This window comes from Exophiala oligosperma (assembly GCF_000835515.1).
Source record: "Exophiala oligosperma strain CBS 72588 unplaced genomic scaffold supercont1.5, whole genome shotgun sequence".
In the NCBI taxonomy this organism is placed as follows: domain Eukaryota; kingdom Fungi; phylum Ascomycota; class Eurotiomycetes; order Chaetothyriales; family Herpotrichiellaceae; genus Exophiala; species Exophiala oligosperma.
Window position 1 is genome coordinate 747,075 of NW_015622822.1, and position 27,906 is coordinate 774,980.

At 51.3% G+C, this 27,906-nt stretch overlaps 9 protein-coding genes across 9 annotated transcripts; 4 read left to right on the forward strand and 5 right to left on the reverse strand.

Annotated features, from left to right (window-relative positions):
* Positions 1-509: 509 nt before the first annotated feature.
* Positions 510-1,081, forward strand: PV06_05653 (uncharacterized protein; the record flags this gene model as incomplete). Its single annotated transcript, XM_016406681.1, has 3 exons — positions 510-652; positions 721-832; positions 894-1,081. Exons 1-3 carry the CDS (start codon positions 593-595, stop codon positions 1,079-1,081), a joined length of 360 nt encoding a protein of 119 aa, XP_016262285.1. The 5' UTR covers positions 510-592.
* A 36-nt stretch (positions 1,082-1,117) lies between these two features.
* Positions 1,118-5,132, reverse strand: PV06_05654 (uncharacterized protein; the record flags this gene model as incomplete). Its single annotated transcript, XM_016406682.1, has 3 exons — positions 1,118-1,323; positions 1,406-4,957; positions 5,041-5,132. 3 exons carry the CDS (start codon positions 5,130-5,132, stop codon positions 1,287-1,289), a joined length of 3,681 nt encoding a protein of 1,226 aa, XP_016262286.1. The 3' UTR covers positions 1,118-1,286.
* A 296-nt stretch (positions 5,133-5,428) lies between these two features.
* PV06_05655 (uncharacterized protein) lies at positions 5,429-13,244 on the forward strand. The gene has a single exon (XM_016406683.1). It carries the CDS (start codon positions 5,583-5,585, stop codon positions 12,954-12,956), a length of 7,374 nt encoding a protein of 2,457 aa, XP_016262287.1. The 5' UTR covers positions 5,429-5,582; the 3' UTR covers positions 12,957-13,244.
* On the reverse strand, positions 13,210-14,988 carry PV06_05656 (uncharacterized protein). Its single transcript, XM_016406684.1, has 2 exons — positions 14,772-14,988; positions 13,210-14,706 (listed from the first exon to the last, which is right to left on the reverse strand). Exons 1-2 carry the CDS (start codon positions 14,878-14,880, stop codon positions 13,340-13,342), a joined length of 1,476 nt encoding a protein of 491 aa, XP_016262288.1. The 5' UTR covers positions 14,881-14,988; the 3' UTR covers positions 13,210-13,339.
* A 148-nt stretch (positions 14,989-15,136) lies between these two features.
* PV06_05657 (uncharacterized protein) lies at positions 15,137-17,631 on the forward strand. Its single transcript, XM_016406685.1, has one exon. It carries the CDS (start codon positions 15,450-15,452, stop codon positions 16,335-16,337), a length of 888 nt encoding a protein of 295 aa, XP_016262289.1. The 5' UTR covers positions 15,137-15,449; the 3' UTR covers positions 16,338-17,631.
* On the reverse strand, positions 16,568-18,637 carry PV06_05658 (uncharacterized protein; the record flags this gene model as incomplete). Its single annotated transcript, XM_016406686.1, has 5 exons — positions 16,568-16,741; positions 16,804-16,891; positions 17,036-17,593; positions 17,759-18,067; positions 18,165-18,637. The coding sequence occupies 5 exons, from the start codon at positions 18,635-18,637 to the stop codon at positions 16,568-16,570; spliced, it is 1,602 nt and encodes a 533-aa protein (XP_016262290.1).
* A 413-nt stretch (positions 18,638-19,050) lies between these two features.
* PV06_05659 (uncharacterized protein) lies at positions 19,051-21,479 on the reverse strand. The gene is made up of 3 exons (XM_016406687.1): positions 21,272-21,479; positions 20,932-21,174; positions 19,051-20,884 (listed from the first exon to the last, which is right to left on the reverse strand). Exons 2-3 carry the CDS (start codon positions 21,047-21,049, stop codon positions 19,734-19,736), a joined length of 1,269 nt encoding a protein of 422 aa, XP_016262291.1. The 5' UTR covers positions 21,050-21,174; positions 21,272-21,479; the 3' UTR covers positions 19,051-19,733.
* A 384-nt stretch (positions 21,480-21,863) lies between these two features.
* PV06_05660 (uncharacterized protein) lies at positions 21,864-23,632 on the reverse strand. The gene is made up of 2 exons (XM_016406688.1): positions 23,486-23,632; positions 21,864-23,437 (listed from the first exon to the last, which is right to left on the reverse strand). The coding sequence occupies exons 1-2, from the start codon at positions 23,544-23,546 to the stop codon at positions 21,951-21,953; spliced, it is 1,548 nt and encodes a 515-aa protein (XP_016262292.1). The 5' UTR covers positions 23,547-23,632; the 3' UTR covers positions 21,864-21,950.
* A 220-nt stretch (positions 23,633-23,852) lies between these two features.
* On the forward strand, positions 23,853-27,824 carry PV06_05661 (uncharacterized protein). Its single transcript, XM_016406689.1, has 2 exons — positions 23,853-26,485; positions 26,533-27,824. The coding sequence occupies exons 1-2, from the start codon at positions 23,921-23,923 to the stop codon at positions 27,604-27,606; spliced, it is 3,639 nt and encodes a 1,212-aa protein (XP_016262293.1). The 5' UTR covers positions 23,853-23,920; the 3' UTR covers positions 27,607-27,824.
* Positions 27,825-27,906: the final 82 nt, after the last annotated feature.

Sequence of the window (27,906 nt, forward strand, 5' to 3'; positions counted from 1 at the left end):
AAGGCCTATGGCTCGTCTGGCCAAAAGGCACGGTTCCACGTCGCGAACAACTGCGGAGGCTCGACCATCGGTGGCGCTTATTTCGCCGACGGGACTGGCTCAGGAAATGCAAACTTTTTGATTGGGACAGGATGTCATGACTTGGGCACCGGGTACACCGCCAATGCTGCTGGGTCTTTTGCTATCTGAGGACGGGCTTGCTGGTATTTGGACCTGCTTGATCCGCTAGGACTCGGGGAAGTGCTCGTATACTTTTGGGACGTCCAACAGATCTAGAATGTCTTTTTTGCCCAAATGTACTGTAACTTGCCAACAATGAAAATACCTGTCTCTTACTAGGTATGATGTCTTAATGTCCCAAGAGTCGTGCTTGTTCCAGCTATTCGTGCGTAGGAAAGTGGAGCAAACGGAACTCGGAGAAACCTTTTATCCCTTTACCCAAAGTCGACGACCTCGGCATTGGATGGTCGAACACAAATACAACGTCTTGTATCTAATCGGAGGACGGACAACATACACTTAGAAAATCTTGTCCTCTTCCACTACTTACAACTCCAAGCAAACAAAAAAAACCATCCATAAAAGAATAGCCATGTCCCGCATCGCCCTCGCAACGTCCATCGCGCACGTTGGAGTCGCCATCGGGCACACCGTACGTGCATACTCTTTTCTTTTCTCGCTACAGAGGCGACCGGTGCTGATTTTCCACGGGGAGGCTAGGCTTTTGGTTTGGACATTTTCTCTCGGGCTCAATGGTCTACCCTCCCCAGACTTCTCTTCGCCTACGCCCGGGTCGGTTGGTACCAAGGTTCCATATTGTTCACTATTGCAGGTATGTGAGCAGGAGGCGAAGACGGGATAATCATTTTCATAATATTGACGCGATAATCAAGGACTACACACGTATCAAATGTCGCAACGTGACCCCTCAACCTGGACTACAGTTGAGCGGGCCATCGCTGGCATCTTGATTGCGCTGTACTGGGCGAGCAGTGCATGGTATTTCAAACACGGGGACAAACCGACTGGCTTGCTTACAGCTGTCGTCGGCGCAATGCAAGCCCTGACATTGGCACAGTAAATACAGGTTTTCAAAGCTAGTTCGTTTTCCCAAATTGCAAGGTCAAGTCTCGCACTAGATATTCATTGTAACTGCGATATAGTCGTTTCAAAAATGGAACCTATTTGTGTATTTGATTCAATACATTGCCCCCGGGAACTGATCATGCCCTATTGACTGTCCCAAATGCAGCTTCAAGCTCTCCAAGAGAATATGTCGATCTCTTTCAAGTCCCCAGACTGATACGTCGTTGCAATCTTGCCCTTCTTGCCGGTCAGCGTTGCTTGGGATAAAGAGGAATATTGCCGCTCAAATATTTTGAACGGTGTATTAGAATCGACCCACCATCTTTTGGCCTTTTGCGCAGGTGTCATTTGCAGAGTCGATACTATGGAAGAAGCAGGGTGCGACGGCTTCACAAAAGGACTTGCGGAAGGCTTGGAGTATTTGATCCGCTTAGGCGTAATAGACGCTTCCGTCTCCAGCGGGATTGGAACTGTAGTTCTGAACGTGGGCTGCCTCTTTCTCTTTTTCGACATTTCAATGTCTTTCGGGTGTTGCAAGGACATGGTAGAAAAGGGCTGTTGCGCTGGGCGGTCGGTCTCTGTAGCCAGAGGCAGACAGCATCCAATCTCGCTATTTGTTATCTCCGGCGATGAGATCTCCGTTTGATTTCGATTGACATGAGGAGTGCCCAGCTCGGGAGAGGGTAATCTAGAAACCTCCCGACGCCATTGTGCAACGGCGCTACCTGATTGCGATACGTAGTGCCGGTCGTGTGCGTCTAGTATAGGTGCTTCAGGGAGGATGATAGGTTGCGGCAGGACCGACACGGTCTCTGTTGCATTGGGGAATGGGGATGTTGCAGCATCAGAGGTGCGTCGTGGCGATTTCCCTTGACCATAGGCGTCCAGTCGTCGAGGTCTGATCAATGTCTCAATCATTGCCTTGGTCACGATACGTTTGGTATGAGTGGGCTCGTCAACCCGTTGGAGATAATACTCATCAAACGTCATGATCCGGGTCTCTTCCTCGGCCGCTTCGTCCAGAAGATACCGCCGAAATCCATGGTGGTGATGATATATCGCATCATCGTAGAGGTAGGAATGCAATCCTTTTCCCATCACCCAGAACTTACTGAGCAAACGGCATGCGTTCTCAAATGCCGTGAAGTCCCCACGGTAATCCGTATAAGCATTTTGATATCTCCTAAAGACAAGGTGAAGATGGATGACCAGAGTAGTCGGCACCTGAGATGGAGAATCGTTCGACTGCAACTTGAAAGGATCCTCAACGTTACCATATGCTGATGAATGAGTAACTGGAGTAGACAATTGTCGTGGAGATGGAGCCGATGTACGTAAGCTCGGGCTCCCATCCCCTGTTGGAGCACTAGGAAGCTTTCCGACGCTGCTTGTGGCGTCCTTCGCGGACGAAGTAGACTTCCTCGATAGCGAAGGCTGCTTGCTTATAGATTTCAGTGCCGTTCGGCAATGATGTCCAAGCTCAGCCACATATGCAGGATCAGAACTGTTTGCTGCAACCGGTGCGGTATACTTCGTTGGGCCTGTCCTGGTATTATCCGCATCGCCGATAACCTCAATTGACTGGTCGTGTGAGGTCAACGCATCCAAAATCACCTGTACTGCTGGGTCACCTTGAGCAGTCTCGGAACCAGACCCCGCGGTTTGACTTTTTGCTTCGACCCTATGGTCATTTCGAGATGGGCTAGAGTCTGCGCGTCGAGACCGGTCCGAAGTGCTGTCTAGTCGTGCTGAGTCAACACTCCGAGACAATATGCCTATTTCGTCTTCAGCCGCATTCACACGCGGACCTTTGTCATCCTTGTTCTCGTTGGTCTGTGGCGCACTCTTCAATTGCTGAACATTCTCATTAGGGATCAAATGTCTATGCCCACTTGCAGGATCACCAGAGCTAGCGTGATTGGGCTGTAACGTGTCGGTTTGAGGAACTGTGCAACTTTCAATGGAAGGTACATCTGAGCTAGCTTGCACTGCAGGCAGTAATGCACAATTGCGTTCATCGTACGAGCAAGGAACACAGCCAGATGATGCTAGGCCAGATTCATCGGTAATATCCGTACCGTTGAAGGCAGTCTTCACAAGGTGAGGTAGAGGACGCTTCAAAATGTAGGGAGTCCTCTCGACCTGGATATTTCTCTTCGATGGACTTGTTGCTTTTTTCGGGCCTGCGAAAGATCCACTGATGGCAGCCGGACTTATACCCTCTAATGTATCTGGAGCTATAGGTTTGGAAGTAGTTGGTTCACCTAGAGATTGGATAGGCACGCGGCGTACTCCTTGGTCCACCTCTGAAACAGCACGATTGGTGACTAGGTCGCTGTGTGGGATAACCGGAAGCCGGCTGATCTGAGATGTTGACTGGGAAAGGAGCGGCTGATTGTCGTTACCGTGGGTCGATGAAACGGACCGTGTCCGTGGAGGCGCCTCGATGTCTATATCTGCCGACTTCACATTGAAATTTCTCCTTTTTCGTGCACTCGGCAAAGGACTGTCTGCAGGTAGTACTTGGCGACGGCGATCTTGTGTTGGTGGGCTCGGTGACCATGATGCAGCAGACACATCTGATTCCTCAGAATCACTTGCAGCATTGACGAGCCTACGCTCTTGGAGTGTCTTTTTGTGGTGGTTGTCTGGGGTTATGGACTTCTGACAAGCCGAAATAGGCTCATTGATAGGTAATTGCTTTTCAACTTGTGAATCCTTTTGGTCTGTGAGAATCATGAGTTGTTCATTAAGATGTATAGGAATTTGGCCTGGAATGACGGTACGTCCCACAAGAGGTGGTTGCCAGCTGTCATCAGACTCGAGTAAGGCTTCTTGGTCCTTGGGGATTTTCTGCAGATATCTAGGGATGTAGCGACCCGACCGGGCCTCTTCTCTCCACCGTCTGAAATGACGCACTAGTGACGTTGGCAGTTGCGAGGGCCTCTCTTTTGACTCGGGCGCGAGCATAGGGTCTGGCTGCTGGGCCGCACCAATTATCTGTTCTCGTTCTTTTGCGGCTTCAAGGTAACTCGGTCCAAGTTCATCCTGCGCACTCTCTCGACCATGTACGCCTTGCTTCCCATCCAAGGCTTTGGTGCTAAGGTCGCCATCGGCTGGAGCGATGTGGTTTTCCGCCGGCTGCGAATTGATGGTGAGACCATGGACGACAGGCTGTGTTACAAAGTTTGTCGTGAGATCTTCCTCGTCCTGGCCAGTGGCTGCATCGCCTTGGTGGAGCCTAGTATCTTTGATGGTAGTCTGCGTTGCACCATTTGTGCGTTCATTGTGCATCAACCCCGTAGTGACAGTCTCTTTATGAATCGCTGAGGGGGACAACCTCTGAGGCTGCTGATCCCAAGTGACATCGTTAATCTGAGTTAAGAATGGCAACTGGGAGACATCGTCATCAGCGTCGGAAGCATTACCTGGACTGAGAGGAGCCTGCGATCGGATCGATCCACTAGGACTGCCTTTGGGTGGATTATTTTTGCGATTCCGTGCGCACCATTGTGTCAATTCCAGCATCTTCTGTTGTACGTCCGGCAATGTTTCCAGTGGCAGGCTGTCGAATTGATCAATTGCTTTGGCGCATTCATTTTCCACGGCTTCGCACGTTGAAATGCTCAAGCGCAGTTGTGGGGTGTCATAGTTACAATCAATGATCAGGGTCGGGTCGGTGACTTGAAGGTTGACCTTCGAGCGGGTGAGGTGGGCTGGCTTGACTCCAGAACGCTCAAGGCCTTCTTGGGTAGCCTTCCTGAACACTGCTGGCAGACAGTGTTTCCCGTCAGTCACTTGGACTGGGGTCGTCTGGGGAGTCTGCATTCCAATTAGCAACCCTGTCCACCAGTCCCCGAGGAAACTACCTCTATCGTGCAAAGTGAGCGGACATATGAGCCATGCCTTTGACAGTATATAGCGTATCTGTCGCTCCCTTGATGCATAAAATACTCAACCATAGGCTGACCAGTCTGAAGGAAGCGCAGGTACTCGGCTAGGCCATCGGCAACGAAAGGACCCAGCCACGCTTCGTGGCTAGCCATCTGGTGCCGCTCCTCATGAGTGTTAGCCGTGACACTTCTGCAGATTTACACAGGAGCCAAGGCCGAACGAAAAGGTCTGAGAGTATCGTAAGATTCGTTTGAGTATGTCCGTGAGAGTTATGAACGTGAGTTTGGGGTATCTCTGAAGGCAGGTGGGCTGCGCAAAGTCGCGTCTGGAGAAATTATTATTCCGGAGACGCGACGGGCTGCCAAGGATGACGTTGAGCATTCTAGCCGAGATCTCCAATACGTGCCATCCATCATTGTCGCCGCCCAAGTGTCTGTGCCAACAATGTGTCTTGAAGCCTGTCAAATCACAGTCTCTTTGTCCCCCGTGAGACATCAACCTTTGGTCGTCCTCGATGCTATCACTATGCGACATCGAGCATGAAGCCTATCCGACGTTATCACAGACACTCTGTGGCCGAGAGGCCGCCAGATTGATGCATCATGCCCTCCTCTACTCAAGACAATCCTAGTCCCTCGGCCTCCTCCATGTTTCTTCCCCTTGGAAGAAGAGGCCGGAGGGACTCCAGATCTTCCTTGTCTAATGAGTTAGATCAAGACGCCCTCAACCATGCCCTCAATACCATCCATACCGCAGCCTCCCAGTCGATCAATCTGACGGTCTTCAACGAGTATACAGATCCTCCTGCGGCCGCCTCGTACCAAGAAAACAAGTCGTTGGCCGGCGAGATACAAGGCGGGATATCAGGGCTCTACAACAAACTCAAGGCTAGTGTGGGCGTCGCGAAAGAGATCGAAGAGCGCCATGAAGAGCATGGTGCATTGGTCCTACCGGACGATATGGCCGCCTCTAAACCCAGCTCGGGGCTGACATCCAAGGCGCAGTCGCCCAGGCTCCATGCCTTCGACTCTCCCTTTCCCGTTGAGCAGGCTCCCTATGCGTTCAAGATGTCCTCTAAGGCGACAAGTGTATCCAAGGTGTCTCTACCATCGACTCCTTCGATCAGATCACCCACTGGCCATCCCCAGCCTTCGGCCCACCTGGCCGATCCTTCTGTCACGAGTGTCAATATCCATGCTGTCGGTGCAGGAGGTCACTCAAGAAATGGTTCAGGTTTCGAGCTCGAGTCGCCCAAAGCGGATCGAAACCTGACAGCTCCTATCGATAGTGACAGTCTCCGGAGAGTTTTTTCCAAGCCTAATACTGAGAATACCGCAACGGATCGGAGTAATCGCCACGTTACCTCGCCTCGACTATCAGCATCACAAAGACCTAACTCTAAATTGACTGTGTCGCATGAGCGTGGGCTGTCGTCGGCGTCCACGCAGAGCCATACGAGCCATCCAGACGCATTGGCCAATTCTCAACAGTCCACACCCATTGTAGATGGGTCTGTTGCCAGAGTACCATCGAGACAGGAGACTGCATCATCCCAGAAACACCACAGCAATCCGTTAGACCTGCTTGCTGAAAATGCCGTTCATCCTGGCAAGAGCCACCCAGGGCCACAGGGGAAACAAGCTGAGACTCCGGTCCTTAAATCGCCTCTTTCAATCACTTCAGACTCCAGGCCCTCTGAAAGACTTGCGCCCCGAATCAGCCAATCCAAATTACCAGGGTTCCGCGCTTCCCGGACGTCATCGTCAGATTCCACAGTTCTAACAGGGATGTCACGTTCAAATCGCGATGACTCTCTAGGTACCGAGCTGGACGATGGCCCACGCGCTTCTCAGGCACGGCCTGTCAACCGGTTGAGGAGTAAGCTTCTAAGCAAGGAGTTCTGGATGCGAGATGAGAACGCCAAGGATTGCTTCCATTGTGGTGAACCATTCACGACGTTCCGTCGCAAACATCATTGCCGAACCTGCGGTCAAATCTTCGATAATAAGTGCACCGTCGTTATTAGCGGAAGCCACTTTGGCGCCAACAGTGCGGTTCGTGTTTGCAAACCCTGCGAATCTATTATCACTTCTCACGACGACGATTCTTCCGACTATTCAGTCGAAGACCTATCCCTCATAGATGCTGGTGTTCGTCCTCGTACGCCGGAACCTGATTTTCTGAATCGGCATCTTGCACGCTCCGACGACGATAATGCCTCTCTGGCCTCCCAATCCTTGGAGCAGATGTCAAAAACTCCTACTATGAGTTTCCCTTTGCGGCGGGCGTTTGAAGGTGCAAATCGGAGTTCGGCTGTCCTTGAGTTCGACACCACGGATCGTCCGTTGCCTCGCCCAAGCTCTTCCAGGTCGTTGAAACCAAGTCACTCTATTGGTCATGGCCACAAGCGACATCATTCTAAGCACCAGCATATCCGAAATTTCAAAGCTTATCACGAAGATCGTGCTCCATTTCAACGGCGCGCTGCCGAGGAAGTTTTGAAAGAGGGCAAGTCGTCTGCTTTCCACCGTGACAGCATCATCGATCCCGATCTTGCACAATATCTCTCTGATGACCCATCCAGTGAGGATGAGCCCTCTATCAATGAGGCCATAGGCGCAGATAAGCTCTCAAGCAGCGGGCCCGGCAACGACAGAACTGCGATCGGTGGTCTCCTCGCTGCTGTGCGAAAGGGCCGATCCCGTATTGGCGATCGCAGCATCGCGGGGTTGTTGAGTCTGGGAAAAGATAATGATGATGTTAGTGTGATTAGCTCTCGCAATGTCGAATCTTTGAGAGGCTCTCGGAAACGAAATCTAAGTGTCTCCAGTAGCATTCACCAACGCACGCCTCGGACCACAAGAGAACGTTTGCAGATAATCATTCCGACTCAGGATGAAGTACAGGATTCTGCGGCCGAGGGCTCCAGCATCTACCGCGGACGGTCAAGGATGATCCGCAGTGCCTCTATGCGTGGAGTGGCAGCTCCAGCAATGGAACTCAACCGTGCCAGTATACAACATGTACACAAGCTCCTGCAGCAGCTTCTCAAAGATGCTGATGTCCCCAAGGTGTCGAGTTGGGAAGATGCTCTTATTCCAATTCTACTCAAAGCTACCGATGACGTTGATCCCGATGTACAAGGTGGTGATGACATAGACATTCGCAACTATGTGAAGCTCAAGAAAATACCAGGTGGTAAACCAGGAGATACAGCCTACATTTCTGGCCTGGTCTTCACCAAGAATGTGGCTCTGAAGAGCATGGCTCGGTCCCATTCAAACCCAAAAATATTGATCATCACTTTTGCTCTAGAATATGCTCGACACGAGCAGCATTTCCTGAGTCTCGACCCTGTCATCAGGCAGGAAAGAGAGTACCTGAATAACCTCGTCGGCCGTATTGCTGCACTAAAGCCTGATGTTCTGTTGGCTCAGCGCAATATCTCCGGACTGGCACTAGAGCTTTTAGAGAAGGCTAAGATTACAACGATATTCAACGTCAAATCGTCTGTTCTCGAAGCTGTTTCGAGATGCACGCGCGCTCGTGTCATGCATTCAATGGATAAGCTCACATCGCAGGTGGATCCCTTCGGCCGCTGCGATTCTTTCGAGGTAAAGACGTTTGTGGCCGAAGGCCGGAAGAAAACATACGTCTATCTATCCGGCTGCCCTCCAGCCCTTGGCTGCACGATCGCGCTGAGGGGTGCAGATCGACAAACACTTACCAAGATTAAGCACGTCACGGAATTCATGGTGTATGTCGTATATAATTTGAAGCTAGAGACCTGCTTGATGAGAGATGAGTGGGCTCTAATCCCGAGTGCGCCGACAGTGCAAGGAGCAGATCCTGGACTTGGATCGGCAAATATGACTTGTAAAGCACCTTCTGTGAGCAATGAAGCTACTCAACCCACAAAGATCAGAGATGGAGGAACAGCCAATGTTGATGGTCTACCAAAGCCAGAAGCGGAAATCTCCAGCACGGATGTTATCTCATCTGAAAAAGACACCACTCCAGTAACGGCCACCAGAATGGACACAGCGGACTCAGTCCACATTCCGGATGACATTCCTGTGCCTACGTTTTATGAAGACCTTGTACTGAAACATGAAACCCGGATCCTCTCAGCATCCCCCTTCGTCAAGTTCTCTCAGCCTTATCTGTTGATGCGTGCCCGCGAATTGGAGAGACGGGTGGTATATCTCAAGAGACTTCGAGACCAGGACTTATCTGCTGAGCAAGCGATGGAAGATAAGGGCAAGTCTGCTAAGTTCACCTTACTTCAACCCGAGATGGTCCATAGACCCTTGGCAGGAGCGAGCAAGAAGGTTAGGGAAATCATTCATGCTGTTCACGACGCTGAGTACGACAAAGCTCTCTACAATTATGAAACTCAGAAGAAGCAGTGGGAAACTTATCTCTCGGGAAACCGCAATCTCTTCGATCCTTTCGCTCACCAGAACATCGTGGTGCTGTTCAGCCTTGTCTCGACTGAAACCTCTGTGCCATGCTCAGGGCCGGATCTCTTGGCCTTCAGCTTCTACAACGAACACGAGACAGAAGCCGAGTTTGAAGCCGATTGCACGCTTGGCCAATATGTTGAGGATCTCTGTTATCGTGCAAATGAAGCCTGCCAATCAGAGGCTTGCGAAAAGAAGATGCACGAGCATCACCGACAGTATGTGCATGGGGAGGCTCAAGTCACGGTTTTTGTACAACAATATCCCTCAAAAATGCGTGGTTTCCAAGATGTCATACTCATGTGGAGTCAGTGCAAGGTTTGTGGCGTCGAAACAACTGTCACTCCCATGTCACCAAGTACCTGGAAATACTCTTTTGGCAAATACCTCGAGCTCTCCTTCTGGAGTGCAGACCTTCATGCCCGAGCTGGGATCTGTCCTCATGACCTTCACCGAGACCACCTGAGGTACTTTGGCTACAAAGATTTTGCCTTGCGCGTTCACTATGATCCTATCGATCTCCTGGAGATTATCGTTCCAAGGATGAGAATCACGTGGAAAGTTGACAACGATCTGATATTTCGCAACGAAGTATATACTCGTTTGGAACAGCGAATCACACGATTCATGGTATCCGTGAAACTGCGCTTGAAGAACATTAATGTCGATGCTGTGTTACCTGAAGCTGCAGAAGCTTGTCGAGCTGAAATTGAGAAACTTACCAAGAGAGCCACCGAAGAGCATGCCAGTTTGATCAAGAAGCTTCAGGAAAGTTATACCAATTCAAGGTACTGGGAGACCATTCCTTTGAATAGCATCGTGCGAGAGAGCCAAGAGAAGGTATCAGAATGGGACACTGTCTTTTCTGATTTCGAGCGTGATTTCTTCCCTTCAGAAAAAGATATTCGCAGACTCGCTACATTGCAGCTCAAGAAAATCTTCCTAGATCGTGATATTTCGGTGACCTCACTTACGACCCAGGACGAGGGAGTGACGACGCCGCCCATGGAAGAGAGAATCGATGAAAAGGAAGAATTGGAAGAGCAACGGCCCAATATGCTCGAATTACGCAGAGGTTCAAAACTATCCCCCGAGAAGACGCAGAATGTTCTCCAGTCTGTTCTCGATGAGCATTCTAACCACGCATCGACGGAAGACGAGTCGTTGTTATCGCCAGCAACCACGCAGACGGATGTCCAGAATCTTCCTTCCGTACTGGATGGACCAAGAAACATTGAAGATGTCAAACACTTGGATCTTGCAATAGATTTGCCAGGCCACCGAGAAACTATGTCTGCCGCTGCTGCGGAGGATTCTATGACCAACGGGCAACCAGAAGTCTTTGTCTCCGAAATCTCTCCTACCCCTTCTCGAAGCACTGACGCGCCTGGGACGCTGCTCACAAGTCCGAAAACACAAGCGGTTGATATGCCAGTGTTGACTGAAGACGGCACTCCATCATCGTCGGTACGGCGAACGGCTGATGGTAAAGCCGCCTCGCCAAAGCTTTCTCGCGCACATTCTCAGCCAGCCGGCGTCATAACTCTACGTCAAACCGCGGGTCAGCCCCCTACGAGCACCCTGTCTGCGATTAACGCTATGAATGGCTTTGGATCTACTAAGAATAGTCCTTCCTTGTCAGCAATCAGCCCTGATTCTAGTCTCTTAATCCCCGACAAAAAGCTTTCTGAACGGTTAGGTCTCTCACAACTTAAGAAGAATACTTTCTCCAAAGGACATTCGCTTATACCACGAGCTATCAAGGAACGGAAAGAGTCACGCGTGTCAAACCTAGCCAAGCACTTCGAACAGCTCAGTCGTGAATTCGAACGCGAGAGAATTAGAGAGAGGAAGTTGAGGGCCGCCAGGAACAGACAGTCTAGGATCTATCCGTTGGCTGTTTCAAAGCCCATCGTTGAGGTCTACAAAGATGTTGACGAGGCAGTTGAAGAAAGGGGTGACTCTGACGACGTCTTTGGCATGGATGAGGCTCCGGACCAAGACCAAAAGTCTGCAAATACTGCGCAGGGTATGGCGCAAATCGACGTTGCTCAACGGGAAGCGCGTCCCTTTTTACCAACAGCGCCTCCCGATAGCATGGAAAATGAAGTCGATGCACAAGTTTCGAGTCACGCGCCTTCTGAGAACGAAGATCGAAGTGATGCTGAAGAGGTTTCGGAAGAGATATACCTCCCAGATTCACCTGAAGATCTGTTACGCATGTCCCAGGAAGACATGGATCTCAAAGAACTTCCCAAGCATGAACGTACCTCACTCATGAAGATGCTGACCAATTTCTGGGCTGAACGATCTGCAAGTGGATGGACTCCGCTTGAGTATCCTCTTGGAGCGTCTGATCATATCTTTGCCGATTGCGATATCATCGTTCGTGAAGACGAGCCAAGCTCCATTATTGCGTTCGCCCTTGACTCCCAAGACTACAAGACCATGCTGCAGGATCTTCAGAATCGCCCTGTCCGCGACAGTGTTCATTATATGGGTGGACATGATCATTCAGACGCTCTACAAGCCGATGTCATGCACTCTTTGCTGCGGAAGACTGGTACTCACCTAAAGTACCAATTTCAAGAAGGCCCGGCCAAGATGCTCTGCAAGATATTCTTTGCCGAGCAATTTGACGCTGTTCGCCGGAAATGCGGCGTTGCCGATAGAATCATCGAGTCACTCTCCAGATGTGCCAAGTGGGATTCGAAAGGTGGAAAGACCAAATCACTTTTCCTCAAGACTTTAGACGATCGATTCGTGCTCAAGTCACTTTCACCTATCGAGACGCAGTCCTTTCTCAAGTTCGCCCCAAACTATTTCCAGATCATGTCCGAAGCGTTCTTCCACGAGTTGCCCTCTGTAATCGCCAAAATGCTCGGCTTCTACCAGATCATCATCAAGAACCCGGTGACAGGTCTCGAATACAATTGGTTTTTGTTGGTGATGGAGAATTTGTTCTACGACCGTATCCCAACACGCATCTTTGATCTAAAGGGCAGCATGAGGAACCGCAAAATCAATGCAACTGGCGAGAAGAACGAGGTGCTCTTAGACGAGAACATGGTTGAGTTCATCTACGAATCTCCTTTGTTCACACGTGAACATAGCAAGAAGCTGCTCCGAAGCAGCGTGCACAACGACACGCTCTTCCTCGCCAGGCAAAATGTCATGGACTATTCGTTGATGGTTGCCATTGACGAAGTGAGGAAAGAACTTGTGGTGGGGATCATCGATTGCATTCGCACATACACCTGGGACAAGAAACTTGAGAGTTGGATCAAGGACCGTGGTTTTGCACGTGGAGGGAAGAACAGGCCCACGGTAACAAGTCCCAAAGAGTACAAAAGAAGGTTTCGCGAGGCAATGAACCGATACGTGCTCGAGGCGCCGAATTGTTGGCACCAGTTCAAACCAGTCAGGGTGGAGAGGAGGATGCTACGCATCGAGGGTGGTGCCGGTGACAAGGACGGAGACGTTGGTGAGAATGAGATTCAAATTCTGTCATAACCCAAAAAGGACGGCAGCAGCATTTGTATTGATTTGTTAGATCAAATCATGTGGGATACGGCAATGAGAGAGCGAATAGTGGCAAGCTGAGATATAGCACGCTTTGTGTATTTTCTTGTATTATGTTGCCTCCTCGCCGGAGCCAGCAGGTGGTGTTAGATATGAGGGAGCTCATCATGAGGTGTGTTTTTGGCATAGCATAGCGACATGGCGTCGATTTGGGTTCACCTATCAGTACATAGTTCCGAGGACATGAGACATAAAACGCATAGCGTGATTCGATTTGATCTATTACTGAGTACTGTGTTACAACATCTAAGGTATCTTTGTACAAAACCCTCCCCCACATAATTCGACGTGAAACAAGATCATCGTGCCCTTCTTCACCTTCGTAGCCACGAGAGGTTGATGTGCTTCGTAAGCCTCGAGCGCATAGCATACATGTAGATAGCAGCAGCAGGCCCCGAAGCCGCGAGTGCGGCAAAAACCAAAAAGACGGCGCTGAGGATCCGTTTCTGGTTCCTCGAATGCTGCACCACTTGACTGTACCTCATGTTGCTGAAACTGACGCGGGAATATTGGGTCGCCCAGCCCAGCCCGGGCAGGTACTTGTCCAGGGTCTCTTCGACGGACTTGCGCAACTTGTACAAGGGCGACGTGACCGAATGCCGCATCTCTTGGTAGTTGCCGAGGGCGAGGTCGGCGACGGTGTGGGCGTCCTCCGTGCGTTCGGCGGTGTACTTGGCGAGCGCCCCGGCGGCGTCGTCCGGGGACTGGTCCAGCTTCGAGAACAGCACCCGGACCGACTCCATGCCCGCGTTCATGCCCTGGCCGTAGAACGGGACCATGGCGTGGGCCGCGTCGCCGACGATGACCACGCTGTCGCCGAAATGGTGGGGGGAGCACTTGATGTTGATCAGAGGCAGGTGCGGGTTTCTCTTGAACTGCGACGTCAGGTCGTCGGGCCGAATGTGGTCGGTGACACCGGGGAAGTATCTGTCAAACACCTCGAGAAGCGCCGAGTCCGGTCCCTTCTCGAGCCTGGAAAAGAGGTCGACGGGCCCGAAAAAGGTGCACACGAATGACCTGTCGAGGTTGGGGAGTGCGATGAACATGAAATCCCCCGCCGGCCAGATGTGTAGGTGGTGCGGCGAGATGGCAAAGTCGCCGCCAGGCTCGGTCGGCGGCATGGTGAACTCGCACCACAGGCAGTCGATGTACTCCTGGAGGTAGTCCGTCCGCGCGAACTTCATCATGTGATATCGAGTGGCCGAATGCGCACCGTCCGCGCCGATCATGAGATCGAAATCCACTTCGACTTCTTTCGGTCGGGCATCCGAAGGGCTGCTGCTGCTGCTGCCGCCGCCGCTGTTGCTTCGGTCGGAGGAGGAGGAGACTTCGAACCAGGCTTTCTTCCTACGAAAGTCGGCCCCCGTCATCTTGTGCCGGAAGAAGAGTTTGACGTTGGGCAGGGACTCGAGTTCATCGAGAAGGACTCGATTGAGAGCGCCGCGGTCGACGGAACGCTGAAAACGACCGTGGACGTCGTACGGCTGAGACTGCTCCGACAGGGCCCCTGTAGGAGAACGAGTATGGATCATCCGACCGTGCATCGGGATGGTCTGTGACAGGACGGTCTCCAGGAGTCCGGGGTTGCCAGCTGATCGAAGTCCATTGATGCCTCGTTCTGAAAGGGCGAGGTTGATGGACCTTGTGAAATTGAGTGGAGTGGTGTCCGTATTCCGTAGATCTTCGAGACGTTGGGGTATTCGTGTCAGCCAGAGAGACGAGCCGTAGGAAATTCAAGAAACTCACCATCTCTGAGTTCATAAATCTCAACGTCGGCACCTCGTCTGGAAGCATACAGTGCAGCGAGAGATCCTACAGGTCCCGCACCAACCACGAGAATCTTCTTCCCCTCCATCGATTTTTATCTTTTATAACAAACACCACGGACACAACAAAGCAACCCCACAAGAACAAAGTCAAAAATCAATGAGAACAGTCTCTCGAAAATAAAAAAGGACTCGGGTATCGACGATATCTAAAGCAAAAAGTTTCATAGAGACGAGGACGGAATAGTCATCACTCCGGGGGATTTCGGCGGATCTATTTTTCCGAGATGCGTCGCATGACTATGAGAAACGTGTGCTTAGCACTCCGTATAACGCAATTGCCTGGTTATATACGAGGTTTGGGATTAGTACTCAGAGTTCAGAATTGGAATTTGCACTTTTGCATTACGAGGAGAGGACATCGATCCGTTGCCATCTTCCCACAGTGTACGAGGAGACACAGCTGACACTGTGACAGCCTTGCCTTGTTGCCTTTTTCATCTTATCTAATCTTCATTCTCCCGGACGAGGCTCGCGGCCGATCTGTTTGCCTTGATCTGCGCCCCCAACACTCCTCTACTCTGCTCCCCGACAAACCGCCTACATTCATCAACAATGGCTATCACGATGTAGCCCCGACATTCTGGATAATCTGGATATGTCCCAGCCCCGTCAAGTCCCAACGCACTCATCGTCGCCCTCGAAATCCTCCTTGCGGCGTACCAGCGGCGGCCCCCAGGCACCACGCAGCCTCCTTCCCTCTCCGCGTTTCGACGACCCCATTGTGGCTTCACACCAGTCCCCCCGCCAGCCTCAGCCCATCGAGTACTCCGAGCACGCTCTCGTCGGAGGCGACGACGATGAGCCAGGGCGGTATGGCACCGTCCATCAGGAAGAAGAACCCGAGGAGACGAACGTTGCCGCAGTCCCTTCCTTTCAGCCCTTCTTCACCCTGATCGAGGACAGCGTGACCAACGAGCACCACCATCCCACGGTCCACTACATCTTCGCCGACGATGACTCGGACATCATCACCGAAGCGGCCTGTCGGAGCCTACAGATTCTCGATCCGGCCCAGCGTACCGCGGGCGGCGGCCCCCAACACCAAGAACACGAAGATCCGAGGCTCCCACCGCCGATCGCAGGGGTCCGCGAGCAATACTTGGTGCTCGACGTGCACCCTCGCTTCCAGTCACAGGGGCAAGACAACTCGGGCTCCGCGGGCGCGGCGGCTCCCTCGTACGAAGTCACCGCGGCCCAAAGCTTCAGTGCGGATTGGCAGGTCCTGCGATCGTGCATCACCACGGCTCCGACCATTGGAGGAGAAGGAGACGATGACGCGCTGATGTTACGCATAGAAGGGCGAGGAAATACACCTGGCGATCGCAATAACCCTGCGACCGCCGCCGAAAACAAGGAGAGCATGGAAGAGATGATCGAGCGGTTCCAGCGTCGCCTGGATGATATCAAGCAGGTCATGGAAGCGACATCCCCGGGAGAAGGTCAAGTGGAAGGAACAGCACCAGGTAGTGGCGTGGACGAATAGGGTTCGTTCATGTCAAGACGAGTTATCATGCCCTTTGACGAACCGCATATGCAATCATATATATACCCCCCGATATTTGTTATGGAGGAGAGGACGGTTGGTGGAGGTGGTCATCCCAGGAAACCACGGCGAATAACTCTCTAGCAACACCTAACAAACTTACGAGACGCAGTCATAATAATGTCAAGAACTTTTTCGCATCACCATTTCCCTCCTCGGATTGGTCCAGATTATGCCTGTTTCTCTTCAACCTGACCCATCTTCCCGACGTCTTTGTTGCCGTCAACAGCCTTTTTCACTGGAGGTGGCGGTGCGTGGAACAACCTCTTGCCACCAGTCACTAGATCTCTCAAGGTCGCAGCGCCGACCAGCATCCACAAGAGGCACACGCAAACCGACGTGATCTGTGTTCCGTGTCAGCCTGTCCCTCCCCAAGATTGAAACCTGGTAATGAATGGCCCCTTACCGCGCCAATGACCCTGAAGAATCTCGACGGCACTTCCACGGCCAGTGCATCACTCGACAGAGCAAACGTGCCGATGGGGAAAGTGAATCTTTGTCTCAATTGTCAGCCCCTCGTCCGTTCCTGATATAGACTTGCTCGCGGCCTCTCTTCTCGGCCCCCTTCCGATCCACCACTCACAAAGAAGCAGAAGAAGAAAAAAAGCCAACGGATGAATATAGCACGTCTGACTTACCCCCACCAGCCCATGTTGAACGGAAACCGACCACAATTCCAAATGCTCGCGACCGCGAGGAACAGCCAAAGCAAGGTGAACCCCCAGAAGATCAAGCAGACAAACACCCCCAAGTTGTACGCCAGGTCGCCGGCGAGGGGATGGATGGTGTCGGTCCGCGGGAATATGATTCGGGCGACCGCGCCCAACTTCGTGATTGAGAGCCCTCCCATGCCGAGTGGGCCGATGGGCATGAAGCACGAGACGATGACCTCTCTGGGTGGAAGTTTGTGGATGGTCAACCGCTGGAAATAAATCACCATGACGAAGAGGGCCGTCGGCACACCCAGACCCCAGAGGACGTACCCCGCGAGGACCGTGACGAGGGCCTGGTGCGGGTGGGGGATGACGCTGGCCACGACGGCCGCCGACGCCGATGCAACGACGCACGCGATGATCGGGAACAGCTGGAGGGCCGTGTATGAACTGAGGGGTGTCTCGTTGTGGCGAGAAGCGACCACCACGAAAGGCAGGTACAACGCCAAAAGGAGGGATATAGTGGCGTCGGCGATCCATAGTCTTTTGTTTTAGGGTGTGGAAGTGTTAGTAACTGTTGGTTTTTTTGGTTTGTTTTTTTTTTCTTTTACATTTTGCATTTTGTAAAAATCACTGAGGCGGGGGCTATCCTGACAATGAACGACCAGGACTGGAAATGAAGACTCAAAGAAAGGATACACATCTTACCCCCAAGCAAAGTATACCGCCCACTCTCCCCAAGCGGGCACACAGACAAAAACCCACATGTTGACGATGGTCGACATGGTGGTGGGGATGGCGCCCAGGAAGAGTCTGGTCTTGGGCCGGTCGATGGCCAGCGTCCAAGTGGCGGGGAATACGAAGAGACGAACCGTCGAGACGAAGAGAAAAAAGAGGAACAAGGCGACGTTGAGCGCAAACACCGCGATCGAGAGCCAATAGAGCCATCTGGCCCGGTAAGGGAACTGGTTGAGAAGGATCGAGACGATTCCAGTACCCATTGTCACCGTGTACCATCTTTCGTGTTTTCGGGTTTGGATACGTCAGTAGGTACTGACAAGGAAAAAACGAAACAAGTTGAAAAGGGGAAAAAGGAGAGGGAAGTAGAACTTACGACGGCGTAAAATACTTGACAAATCTTCTCCATCCACGCTCCTCTTCTTCTACGTTTTGTCGTTCTTGTCGGCTTGGTTGTCGTCCTCCTCCTCCTCCTCCTCGCTCGACGTCGCTCATGATCTCGTCCGTCTTCTCCGGCCCTTTCTTCCCTCGGTGCCGCGGGATGTCCGAGTGGTGCGCCTGTCGTTGTTGTACAGCAGACAGGAGCGCATCACTCGTCACAGTCGTGGCCGTCGTCGACGAGGACGACCTATCGTCACCGTCACCGTCACCACAGACTCCGAGGTCAGGACACCAAGTCTTGAGATCCCCATCGTCCCCGGTACCCTGAGTGAGGGTCTTTGCGAGAGCATCGGCACAAGAGGTGATGAGTCTAGTCAGACCCGGTCTCCGTGCTTCCATTAGTGCCGGTGTTTGTGGTTGTGGCGGTGATGATTGCTGCTGCTGCTGCTGTTGTCGTGCCGAATCCATGACCATCTCATACATGGACTTTCTTTGACCCTCACTCTACCAGACGTAGTTCGATAACACCTTTTTCTGCAGAGCCCACACCAGGTCAGTCAGTCATTACACAAACAGTAACGACAAAGAATAAAAACATCTCCTCGACACTGGACCTTTGTCATTCTTATCACATGCGGTAGAAACAGAGTCCCGTGGGTCATCGTGCGGACGGTGGTCTAGAACAAGCCACCTGGTAACGAACCAAGTAGTGACCCTGCGTCAAGACCAGGGTTGAATATCTAGGTAACCATTCAAGGAAGGTATCACAATACTAAAGAAGACGAGATGTCGACTTAGTCAGCCTCGTGTCCAGCCGAATACGAGGCGCAATCCAAATCTAATTAGGTGGGAGCTTGAGATATCGAGCATGGATGATAAAACGTATCCAATAACCTGTCATTGCAAAACGTTACAATACTTGTAATGAATGGCTGGCGAAGGCAAGTCTGGCCTCTGATATCCCAGTCAGAGTGAGTAACCCACAAGGCTGTGCTCCTTGCAATACTCGAACTGACCTGAGCATAAGATCAAAACGGAGCCCACGCCCTACCACCTGAATGGTTCAGTGTGGCATCACAAAAACCCAATGATGTTGCTAAACGAGTGAAATCTTGCCCAAGACAAGAAAGGTGACCAGTGATAACTCAGCTGAGTGAATATCGACACGGCTTGCACCTGAATGAATCCAATTTATCAATCCCCTTGTCCTTCCTCAATCATCGCAAGTCGTCCTCGAGTCTCCTCGAATGTCAACCTCAAGCTTTATTTCAAGCTGTCCATTCATCATGCGATCTGTGCGAAATAGTTGCCGAACGAAGATGCATTAGTACGCAACAATAGGTAATCGACGCCTGCAGAACTCTATGGCAAGGATGTAGCCTTTTCGCCTGTTGTGGTCCATCCCAGGACATTGAATGTCAATGAGTTACGCGATTCGCCACCCATTTTTGAGACTATCATGTCTTGACGCATTGATGCTGTAGGAATGGCAATTTGCCTCCGAAGTAAGTCGTTTTTGCTATGCTGTCGCATGGCCAATACCAGCGACAGATACCGACAATGCTCAAGGGACGAACAGTCGACCTCTTCCGCGGGCCGAACCTCGCTCAACGCCGCGGCCATAACCACGACTGAAGTTTGCTCCCCGACCTGCAGTCAGGCCATGGTTCCCACGATATCCGGGTGCACGCCCGCCGTTGAAGTTGAGGTTGGGCTGAGCGCCACCGACATTGGCGAGTGGTATGCTGCCCCTACCAAAACTGCCCCGGTCGAAAGAATCAGGATCGATTTCCTCGACGGGAATCTGAGGCTTGTTTTGAGATGGCTGGACCTGAGTGCTGAAAGAAGCTCGTGGAGAACGACCATGCGCACCCTTTCCTCTCCCGTTCACGATGGCTGCAGCACGGGTAGGCTGTCCTCCTCGACTGGAGCCTCGACCCCGAGGTTTGAAGACAACTTCTTCGTCGTCACTCTCGACATCGTGGTAACTGAACAAGGTTTTTGGCTCTCCTGGCGACGCTTTCTTGGTCGGCTCTTTTTTGTTATTGTCCTGTAGTTTCTCTTCCGTATCTTCAATGCCAAGAGCACGGCGCAGTTGATGGATGTTTTTGGTCGGAACACCAAAGTCGCGGGCTAAGTGCATGGTGTCTGCTGAGTTGGTGAGGAAAACCAGGTGGTCCTCCAAGGGAGTGTTTCTCTCGTGCAGGTACCATACCACAGAGTTGAGCAGCGGTTTGAGTGAGGGAGGAACCGGTGTTTGGTCATGTTTGATCATAGTGGCTGATTTAATCTCAGGGCTAGTCTTTGAGCTTTGCAGTCCTGACGAGGCAGGAGACAGAGGTGGTGTGGACGCAGGCGAGGTCGCTGTAGGGTCTTTCGAAAAGTTGAGCTTGTCTAACAGGACCTGCGAAAGGGCATTTGCAGCACCCGCAGTGCCCTTCGCGGTCAGATCAAGCGCGCTCCCTCCCTTCTTGTACTCCAGAGGAACCGTAAGCGCCTCCTCATTTTCGCCCGCTTTCTTCAAGTCATCGTTCAAGTAGTGTGCCTCCACCTCAGCCCAGGTTGAATACTCCTCGTCGGGGCCTTGCAAAGTGACTGGATCGTAGGCGAGATCGTCTCGAGATGAAGTACTGCGATCTAGAAATTTAACAGCCTTGCGCGCGTTCACGCCGATCTGAGAAGGATCCTTCTTGAGGACATGGAGACGGCCAATCGCTGGTCAGGTTAGCATCGTCGCAAATGCAACCCAAATGTAGCCATACTGTAAAGAGGCACAACGAGACAAATCTTGCCTTGTGCCACCCAACTCTCGATCTCTGCAATGTTTCTAGTCAAGGCTGTATCGTCCACCAGACAACGAATAGCGTTTTGTTTGGCCATTTTGTCCGTCGCACGGCCAGGGAAATTCGAGTCAGCGTAGTAGTGTGTGTGGTGTTTTGTATGTAATCAATCTTTTACTTTTCATCCGCGCAAGATGCGGAAGGTACGGTAGCTAGGCGCTACGACTGGGTTTCCTCATATGTGTCAGCGGGAGCGACTCAAGTTCATATGCAGTGAAGAAGCAAGCGACAGAGGAGGAGCAGTGAGGGTGAGGCGCAATACCGAAAGCGAAGACAGTGGCGTTGACAGGTCTTGTAAGAATAGGTACGCATTTTCGCTAGAAATAGACACCGGTCGTTTGCTCTGAGCAGGCGACCTCAAACATATGCGACTGCATCTACGCGATGTGGATTGTTTGACGAGAAGAGTAAACGATGTTCTGCGTCGGCGGAAATGTAAGAAGCAGGATTGTGTGCCGCAGTGGGATGAGATTGCGGGTTGAGGAGGTTGGAATTATTACTTACGGCTACTTTACAGTACATACGCAGTCATTCAGCACTGCCGACGGGCGGCCCATTAAAATATTATGGAGTCTTGCCTATCCATCGCCCGTTTTCCAGTGGCTGCAGGCGTCCGCTTGGGTACAACAGCCTATTACGCAGCAGCCTAAGTCACCCAAAGCACTGCGCCCATATAACCCCGGGAAACCCTAAGAAGCCCCTTGTCTCCCATACCTGCGCCTAGAACCGCGCGCCGTCTTTCGCTTCGGTGTAGACCACCAAATAAGATCTCGTCGTCACCACCACCAGCACCACCTCCTCTACCTCTTCGCAGCCAGTCCCGCCTTGTGTCCCTTGGTGGCTTACATTTCGGACCAGGGTGCGGACCTGACATAAATCAGAGAACAAGTCAGGCATACATCGCCATGCCCATAGACGGTACGATAGATGATTGCTGTCGTTTAGAATACTGTCAAACAACTAATGGCATCATTCTTTAAGACCTCAAACAGCATCCCAGGAAATCCAAACAACTCCGTGTTGCTCATCCCATTCCCAATCACTTCTGCAGAACCACTCCCAAGGCCCTGTCCCCGGGTTGGGCTTTCCTCTAGGTCTCCGAGCAATTCGATCGAGCTTTCAGGACTTTGTTCCCAGCCTCTGTTCAATACCATTCCTCTCTGCATTTGCTTTTCTTCGTCTTCATTCCTGTAAGTGCCGTGCCAGATTTGCTTCAGGGTAGATGAGACGTCTGAGAATCGCATTTCTGATGTCAGAACTTGCTCTTGACCCTCGTCACTGGTATGTATCGTCCAACGGCACCTTCGATGACGATTGAATGAAAAAGACCCAGGAATGTTTCCATGTAAGAATATCTTGGTGGCCACAAGTTGAGTGCTGAATGATTTCGAAGTTTCGGTGTTGGAGGTTCCAGGGAAAGGCAGCGACCGCGGAGCTGGAGAAGATATGAGAATATCAAACCCATGATTGAAGTAGTTGTAGAAGCATTCGTCGCTACTTCCGTTATTACGCTCCTCGTCAAGTTCCGGTTCAACATCAGAGTCTTCTGTGTAGCTTTGCATCGACGACTGGTCTGTGTCAAGCGCCTGAGGATCAAGTGCTGGCGACATACTCGGGAGTCGTCGATTGGAAGGCTTACCCGTGGCGTGTATAGAGATTCGGCGATCACTCTTACGGTAAACAGCATCTGGAGGCCCTAGCTCGGCTACCACATCCTGAGGAGTGGCCTCGCTCAGAGTGAGTGTAAACGAGGGCGTATTCCTGCGTACAAATTCGATTTTACTACCACCTAGCACTTTTACTTCTTCAATCTCATCAGCAATCGTTTCTGCGGACTTGCCGATGAGTAGTGAGAGCCTGGGATACGTCGGGGATTTTGTGTATAGAGTAGATCGTGCCTCTGTCCAGGAAGACCCGGAAAAGATGGCCATGGAAACTGCTGGGCCGGTGGCATTTGATGAAAGTATAGAGACGAAATCTACCTTTTCCGACCAGGATTGATGCTTGATGGGGAAATTAAAGGCCAACCCCGGATACGATAGGATGTATGTTCCAGCTGATCGTCCCTGTTCAGGAGGCAGGTACTCTCCAGCATATGTAGGTCCAAATAGTCGACTGTAAATATGACGAAACGTTGGGCCGAGGGTGGTAGGCCCTTCCTCTGGGTTGGTTCCATCCGTACTCTTAGCACGGCGAACGAGATCGGTGTTCTTATACACAAGGGTTACCGCGGAAAAGTCCAGAACTTCAATCAAGCGTAATCGCTGGTCCGGACCGTCAAATCGAAGCCTTAAGCCGTTGTAAGGGAGATTCAGAATGATGGGCGACGTGATTGGCTGTGCTGCAGAGTATGACAGATCAATGCTGCAGTATGTCTGTGGAGAGGCTTTCAATCTTGTCAAGACACTATGAAGAGATGAGCCGAGTGCTTAAGAAGTCAGCGTGATACATGACTGAGTGCAGGTCCATGTCATACTGATCCAGCCAATACCCCTCTCTGGCTGTATCTGCAAAGCGAGCTTTGCAGAAGGCTCCATGATGTATATGTTGGCATCGATGCAGGATATCCGGGGGGGTATTCGACGACAGACGACGAAATACTGTCTATCTAAGGTTGATCGCGTTTGCTCAAAGATGACACTCAGTGAGAGGCAGTTTGGTCACCGGGAGTGAAGTTGGCATGTGACGAATCACAAGGTCATTCCGTGGCTGACAAGGCTGTCTTATGTAAGCAATGCATTTGTTTATTTCTGTTCCCGTTTAGGCCATCACTCACCGACCGGGGTATTCCCTGCCATCTATTCTCCGACCAAAGCCTTGCATTCTGTACGGATCTTCGACAATACATGCGCTTTCCTTTACTTTACAGAGTTTTTCCTGATCTCGTCGCGCATCGCGGTATACGGCCAATATGGTAGGCTACCAGCGACCGGCGCCTTCAGCACGAAGATCAATGCGTCCTCCTCCTCGCCCACATCCCACTCAGCATGCCTCAATGACGGGTCGCGCCCCGTCTCCAGCAGAGTCGGTCGTCTCGACGGCCGGAACAAAGAGAAAAGAAAGAGATTTTGATCAAGATCATGGTGAGGAGACGAACATTCATGTTGTGGTACGGTGTCGAGGCCGCAGCGATCGAGAAGTCCGAGAGAACAGCGGGGTGGTGGTGTCAACAACTGGCGTCAAGGGCAAAAATGTCGAGTTGTCGATGGGACCAAATGCTATCAGCAATAAGACCTATCACTTCGACAAGGTCTTCTCGCCGGCTGCGGATCAGGCGATTATCTTTGAAGATGTCGTGGCGCCAATATTGAACGAGATGATGACGGGTTTTAATTGCACAATATTCGCATACGGCCAGACGGGAACAGGGAAGACATACACCATGTCCGGCGACATGACTGACACACTTGGGCTCCTTTCTGATGCCGCAGGTATCATACCTAGGGTTCTCTATTCGTTATTCCAGAAACTTGAAGCCGAAGAGGTGGAATGCTCGGTCAAGTGCTCATTCATCGAGTTGTATAACGAAGAGCTGCGAGACTTGCTATCAACAGATGATGCTATCAAGCTCAAAATCTATGACGATTCCAACAACAAGAAGAGCCATTCCGCAACAGTGGTGCAAGGAATGGAAGAGTCACACATCAACAACGCCGCAGCAGGCATTAAATTGTTACAGCAAGGCAGCTACAGACGACAAGTCGCCGCCACAAAATGCAACGACTTGAGTTCGCGAAGCCATACGGTCTTCACCATCACCACCTACGTCAAGAAGCCAAGTGAGAGCGGAGAGGATTACATCTGTTCTGGGAAACTCAACCTTGTCGATCTTGCAGGTAGTGAAAACATTCAGAGAAGCGGCGCCGAGAACAAGCGAGCTGCCGAAGCCGGTCTGATCAACAAAAGCTTACTAACACTTGGGCGTGTGATTAATGCACTTGTGGACAAAAGTGCTCACATTCCCTATCGTGAATCAAAGCTCACGAGACTACTTCAAGACTCCCTAGGTGGCAGGACGAAGACTTGTATCATCGCGACAGTATCTCCCGCAAAGAGTAACCTCGAGGAGACGATTTCCACACTCGACTACGCCTTCCGAGCGAAGAACATTCGGAACAAGCCTCAAGTCAATTCTATGATCTCGAAGAAAACATTGCTTAAGGAGTTTACCAATGAGATTGAGAAGCTCAAGAGTGAATTGATCGCTACTCGGCAACGCAATGGTGTATATTTGACCAACGATCAATACGAAGAGATTACGGTCGAGAGCGAATCTAGGAGGATCCTTAGTGAGGAACAGAAGGCACGCATCGAAACCATGGAGGTCAGCTTGCGCAACAAAGTCCAAGAACTGTTCAATTTAACCAATAATTTTACCACACTCAAACGGGACACTGAGGCAACAAGGTCGACACTAGAGAGTACCAAGAGTGTCCTTTTGAAGACTGAGGCGGTACTGGCCGACACCGCAAGAAATCTCAATGAAGAGACTGTTTTGCGCGAGGCTCACGAAGAAACAGAAGAGAAACTGTTTAGAATCGGCACGGAGCTGGTCTCGACAGTTGGCATGTCAGTAGAAGATGTCCACGAACTTCATGCCAAGTTACGGCGTAGATCTGATCTCCATGCCCAAAACCATGAATCATGGAAGACCTCGGTTGATAGCGTCGCTACTGCCTCTGACCTAGTTGATGCCGAAATTGAACGCTTCCAGGCAGCACACGCACAACTAATACAGGCTAGCAAGGAACGATTGGCAGCCTTTTTGTCGGCCCAGAGAGCTCAACTTGAAAGTTCGGCGAAAGTGGCTTTATCGAAAGCATCAGAGCTCGAAGAAAGTCGCCTTGCTATCAATGGTCAGTCTCTTAAAGCCAAGGATGACATGAATTCTGTGCTAGAAGAGATCAAGGACCTCCGGGAAAGCGTCAAAGAAAAGGTTGGCGAAGGTCTTCAAGGACTGTCAGATGCCGCAGCCAAAATCTCGGCGGAGGTCATGTCCGAGCTTGAACAATTCCATGCTCAGTTGCATACATCCTACAGTGGCCTAGGAAAAGATGTGAAGACAATGTTTGACGAACTTACAAGACAGCTCTCTGCTCAGCGTGAAGAGGCAGACACCTTGAGATTTGCCCTGCAGGAAGCAAACAAAGCGAACATCGAGTCACAGCTGGCAGTCTCGACCCAGCTCCAAACCATCCGAGATGACGAGAGGAGAATCGCGGAAGAGGAGAGGCAGAAACTTAAGGAGCAGATCTTCCAAGTTATTGACGCATCGTCACAGAGACAGCAAGAAAGACTATCTGACAATCTGATTAAGACCCAGACTAATCTTGTCGGTGCGGCCGAGCAATTTGAGAGCTCAGATAAGGACTATCGTGACAAGATGGACAAATGGGCAGAGGACGACACGGGTCTAATGACCATGGTGGTTAAAGCAAGGGAGGACATCAAGACCAGAATGAAAGGGGATTGGACTGTGAGTGCCTGGTGTGTAGTCCGGAACAGTGAACTGACCACTTGCAGGCTATCAATACGCGGAACACCGCCATACAGAAGTCCACCAAAGCCATCCACGAAGAATCTACCAAGATTGTTGATGCCCAGCTAACCCAGATGTCGACTCAAATGGCTGCTTTGGACGACTTTGTGACACGGGCACGTTCGCAGAATGACAACGATCATGCGGAAATACAGCAGAACTTGAACAAGCTCGTCTCGAATGTTGGTGAAGGGTTTACCGGCCTCGAAAACGCCTCTAATGAGCAGAAGATGATCCTGGACAACTTCGAGGAGCAGACCCAATCTCATTCCAATGGAGAAGGGCTCGTCGCATCTTTCCGAGACACCCTTAAGCCGCATTTGCAAGATCTGAAGGCAGAAGTGACGAGGCCAACGTTTAAAGAATACCTACCGACAGGGCAGACACCCCAGAAGCGCGACTGGGAATACCCAACCACCCTTCCGCGTACGGATAATCACGAGTCTATCATTGCAAGACTACGTGGTTTGCCTGATCCAGCACTAGCATCGAGAACGCCAACTTCGCGAACACCTGCCCGCTCCCCGCGCAAGCAAACATCACCCAAGAAAGCGTTTAGCTCTCCAAGCAAGATGACCAGTCCTAGCAAGACGAAAGTCTTTACTGATGTGGATTCGGCCGATACCCAACAACAGCAACAACCCAACTCACAAAATCAAGTCGCCACTACCAGCTTGCCGTTTGATCAAAGCAAGTCCGGTATGGGTTTGAAAGAGATTGACATCAATGTCCTCGGTCGCCCACCCTCTGGCCCCTCTGCTCCGTCGCTAGCAGCGGGAACGGTTGAAGAGAAAGAGCGAGAACGCGAAGGAGGTAGACCTGTTCTGCTGGATTTCAGTAAGAGTCTGGGTCATGGCTCAGGACAGCCGCCGCTTAAGAGACATGCGACTACGAATGCGGTCGTGGAGAGCAAATTGCCGGCCAAGCAGAAATTCGCACGAGCTAAAAGTACAATGACGGGCATGGGAATGAATACAGGGGTTGAGAACTTCAGTCAGTCTGTTGGGCCGACTATGGGAGGAAGAAGATTGAGGAGTATGGTCAATCCCCCAGAGTAATCTTCATGGTTGGAAACAGCAATATGATGGGCGAGCTCGTTGATTGCAAGGTTTTGGCTTGGGTCATTTTTTTGAATCGAAATTGAGTTACGAGATACCCCTATTCCGTTTTTTGGTACGTAGATTACCAGTCGGTCTTATTGATGATGCTGCGAAGAGGCATTGGTTAGGAATATTGTATTGCTTACGGAGTACTCGTACAAGACAGTGGACAGGCCCTTTTTTAAATGAGAAGGAAGTATCCTCTTCTTGAATATAGCAGTGCTTAAGATCTGTGGCTTGGAATATTTCTTCTCATCT

What these genes read in the sequence shown, in the direction of transcription:
- PV06_05655 (XM_016406683.1), top strand. Translation starts at nt 5,583, where the DNA reads ATGCCCTCCTCTACTCAAGACAATCCTAGTCCCTCGGCCTCCTCCATG.
- PV06_05660 (XM_016406688.1), bottom strand. Translation starts at nt 23,546, where the DNA reads ATGGAGCCTTCTGCAAAGCTCGCTTTGCAGATACAGCCAGAGAGGGGT. An exon ending in GAGGGGTATTGGCTGGATCA is followed by an intron (nt 23,438 to 23,485) that starts GTATGACATGGA and finishes TGACTTCTTAAG; the next exon opens with CACTCGGCTCATCTCTTCAT.
- PV06_05661 (XM_016406689.1), top strand. Translation starts at nt 23,921, where the DNA reads ATGGTAGGCTACCAGCGACCGGCGCCTTCAGCACGAAGATCAATGCGT. An exon ending in GAATGAAAGGGGATTGGACT is followed by an intron (nt 26,486 to 26,532) that starts GTGAGTGCCTGG and finishes GACCACTTGCAG; the next exon opens with GCTATCAATACGCGGAACAC.
- PV06_05657 (XM_016406685.1), top strand. Translation starts at nt 15,450, where the DNA reads ATGTCCCAGCCCCGTCAAGTCCCAACGCACTCATCGTCGCCCTCGAAA.
- PV06_05659 (XM_016406687.1), bottom strand. Translation starts at nt 21,049, where the DNA reads ATGGCCAAACAAAACGCTATTCGTTGTCTGGTGGACGATACAGCCTTG. An exon ending in TCTCGTTGTGCCTCTTTACA is followed by an intron (nt 20,885 to 20,931) that starts GTATGGCTACAT and finishes TAACCTGACCAG; the next exon opens with CGATTGGCCGTCTCCATGTC.
- PV06_05656 (XM_016406684.1), bottom strand. Translation starts at nt 14,880, where the DNA reads ATGGAGGGGAAGAAGATTCTCGTGGTTGGTGCGGGACCTGTAGGATCT. An exon ending in GATTTATGAACTCAGAGATG is followed by an intron (nt 14,707 to 14,771) that starts GTGAGTTTCTTG and finishes AACGTCTCGAAG; the next exon opens with ATCTACGGAATACGGACACC.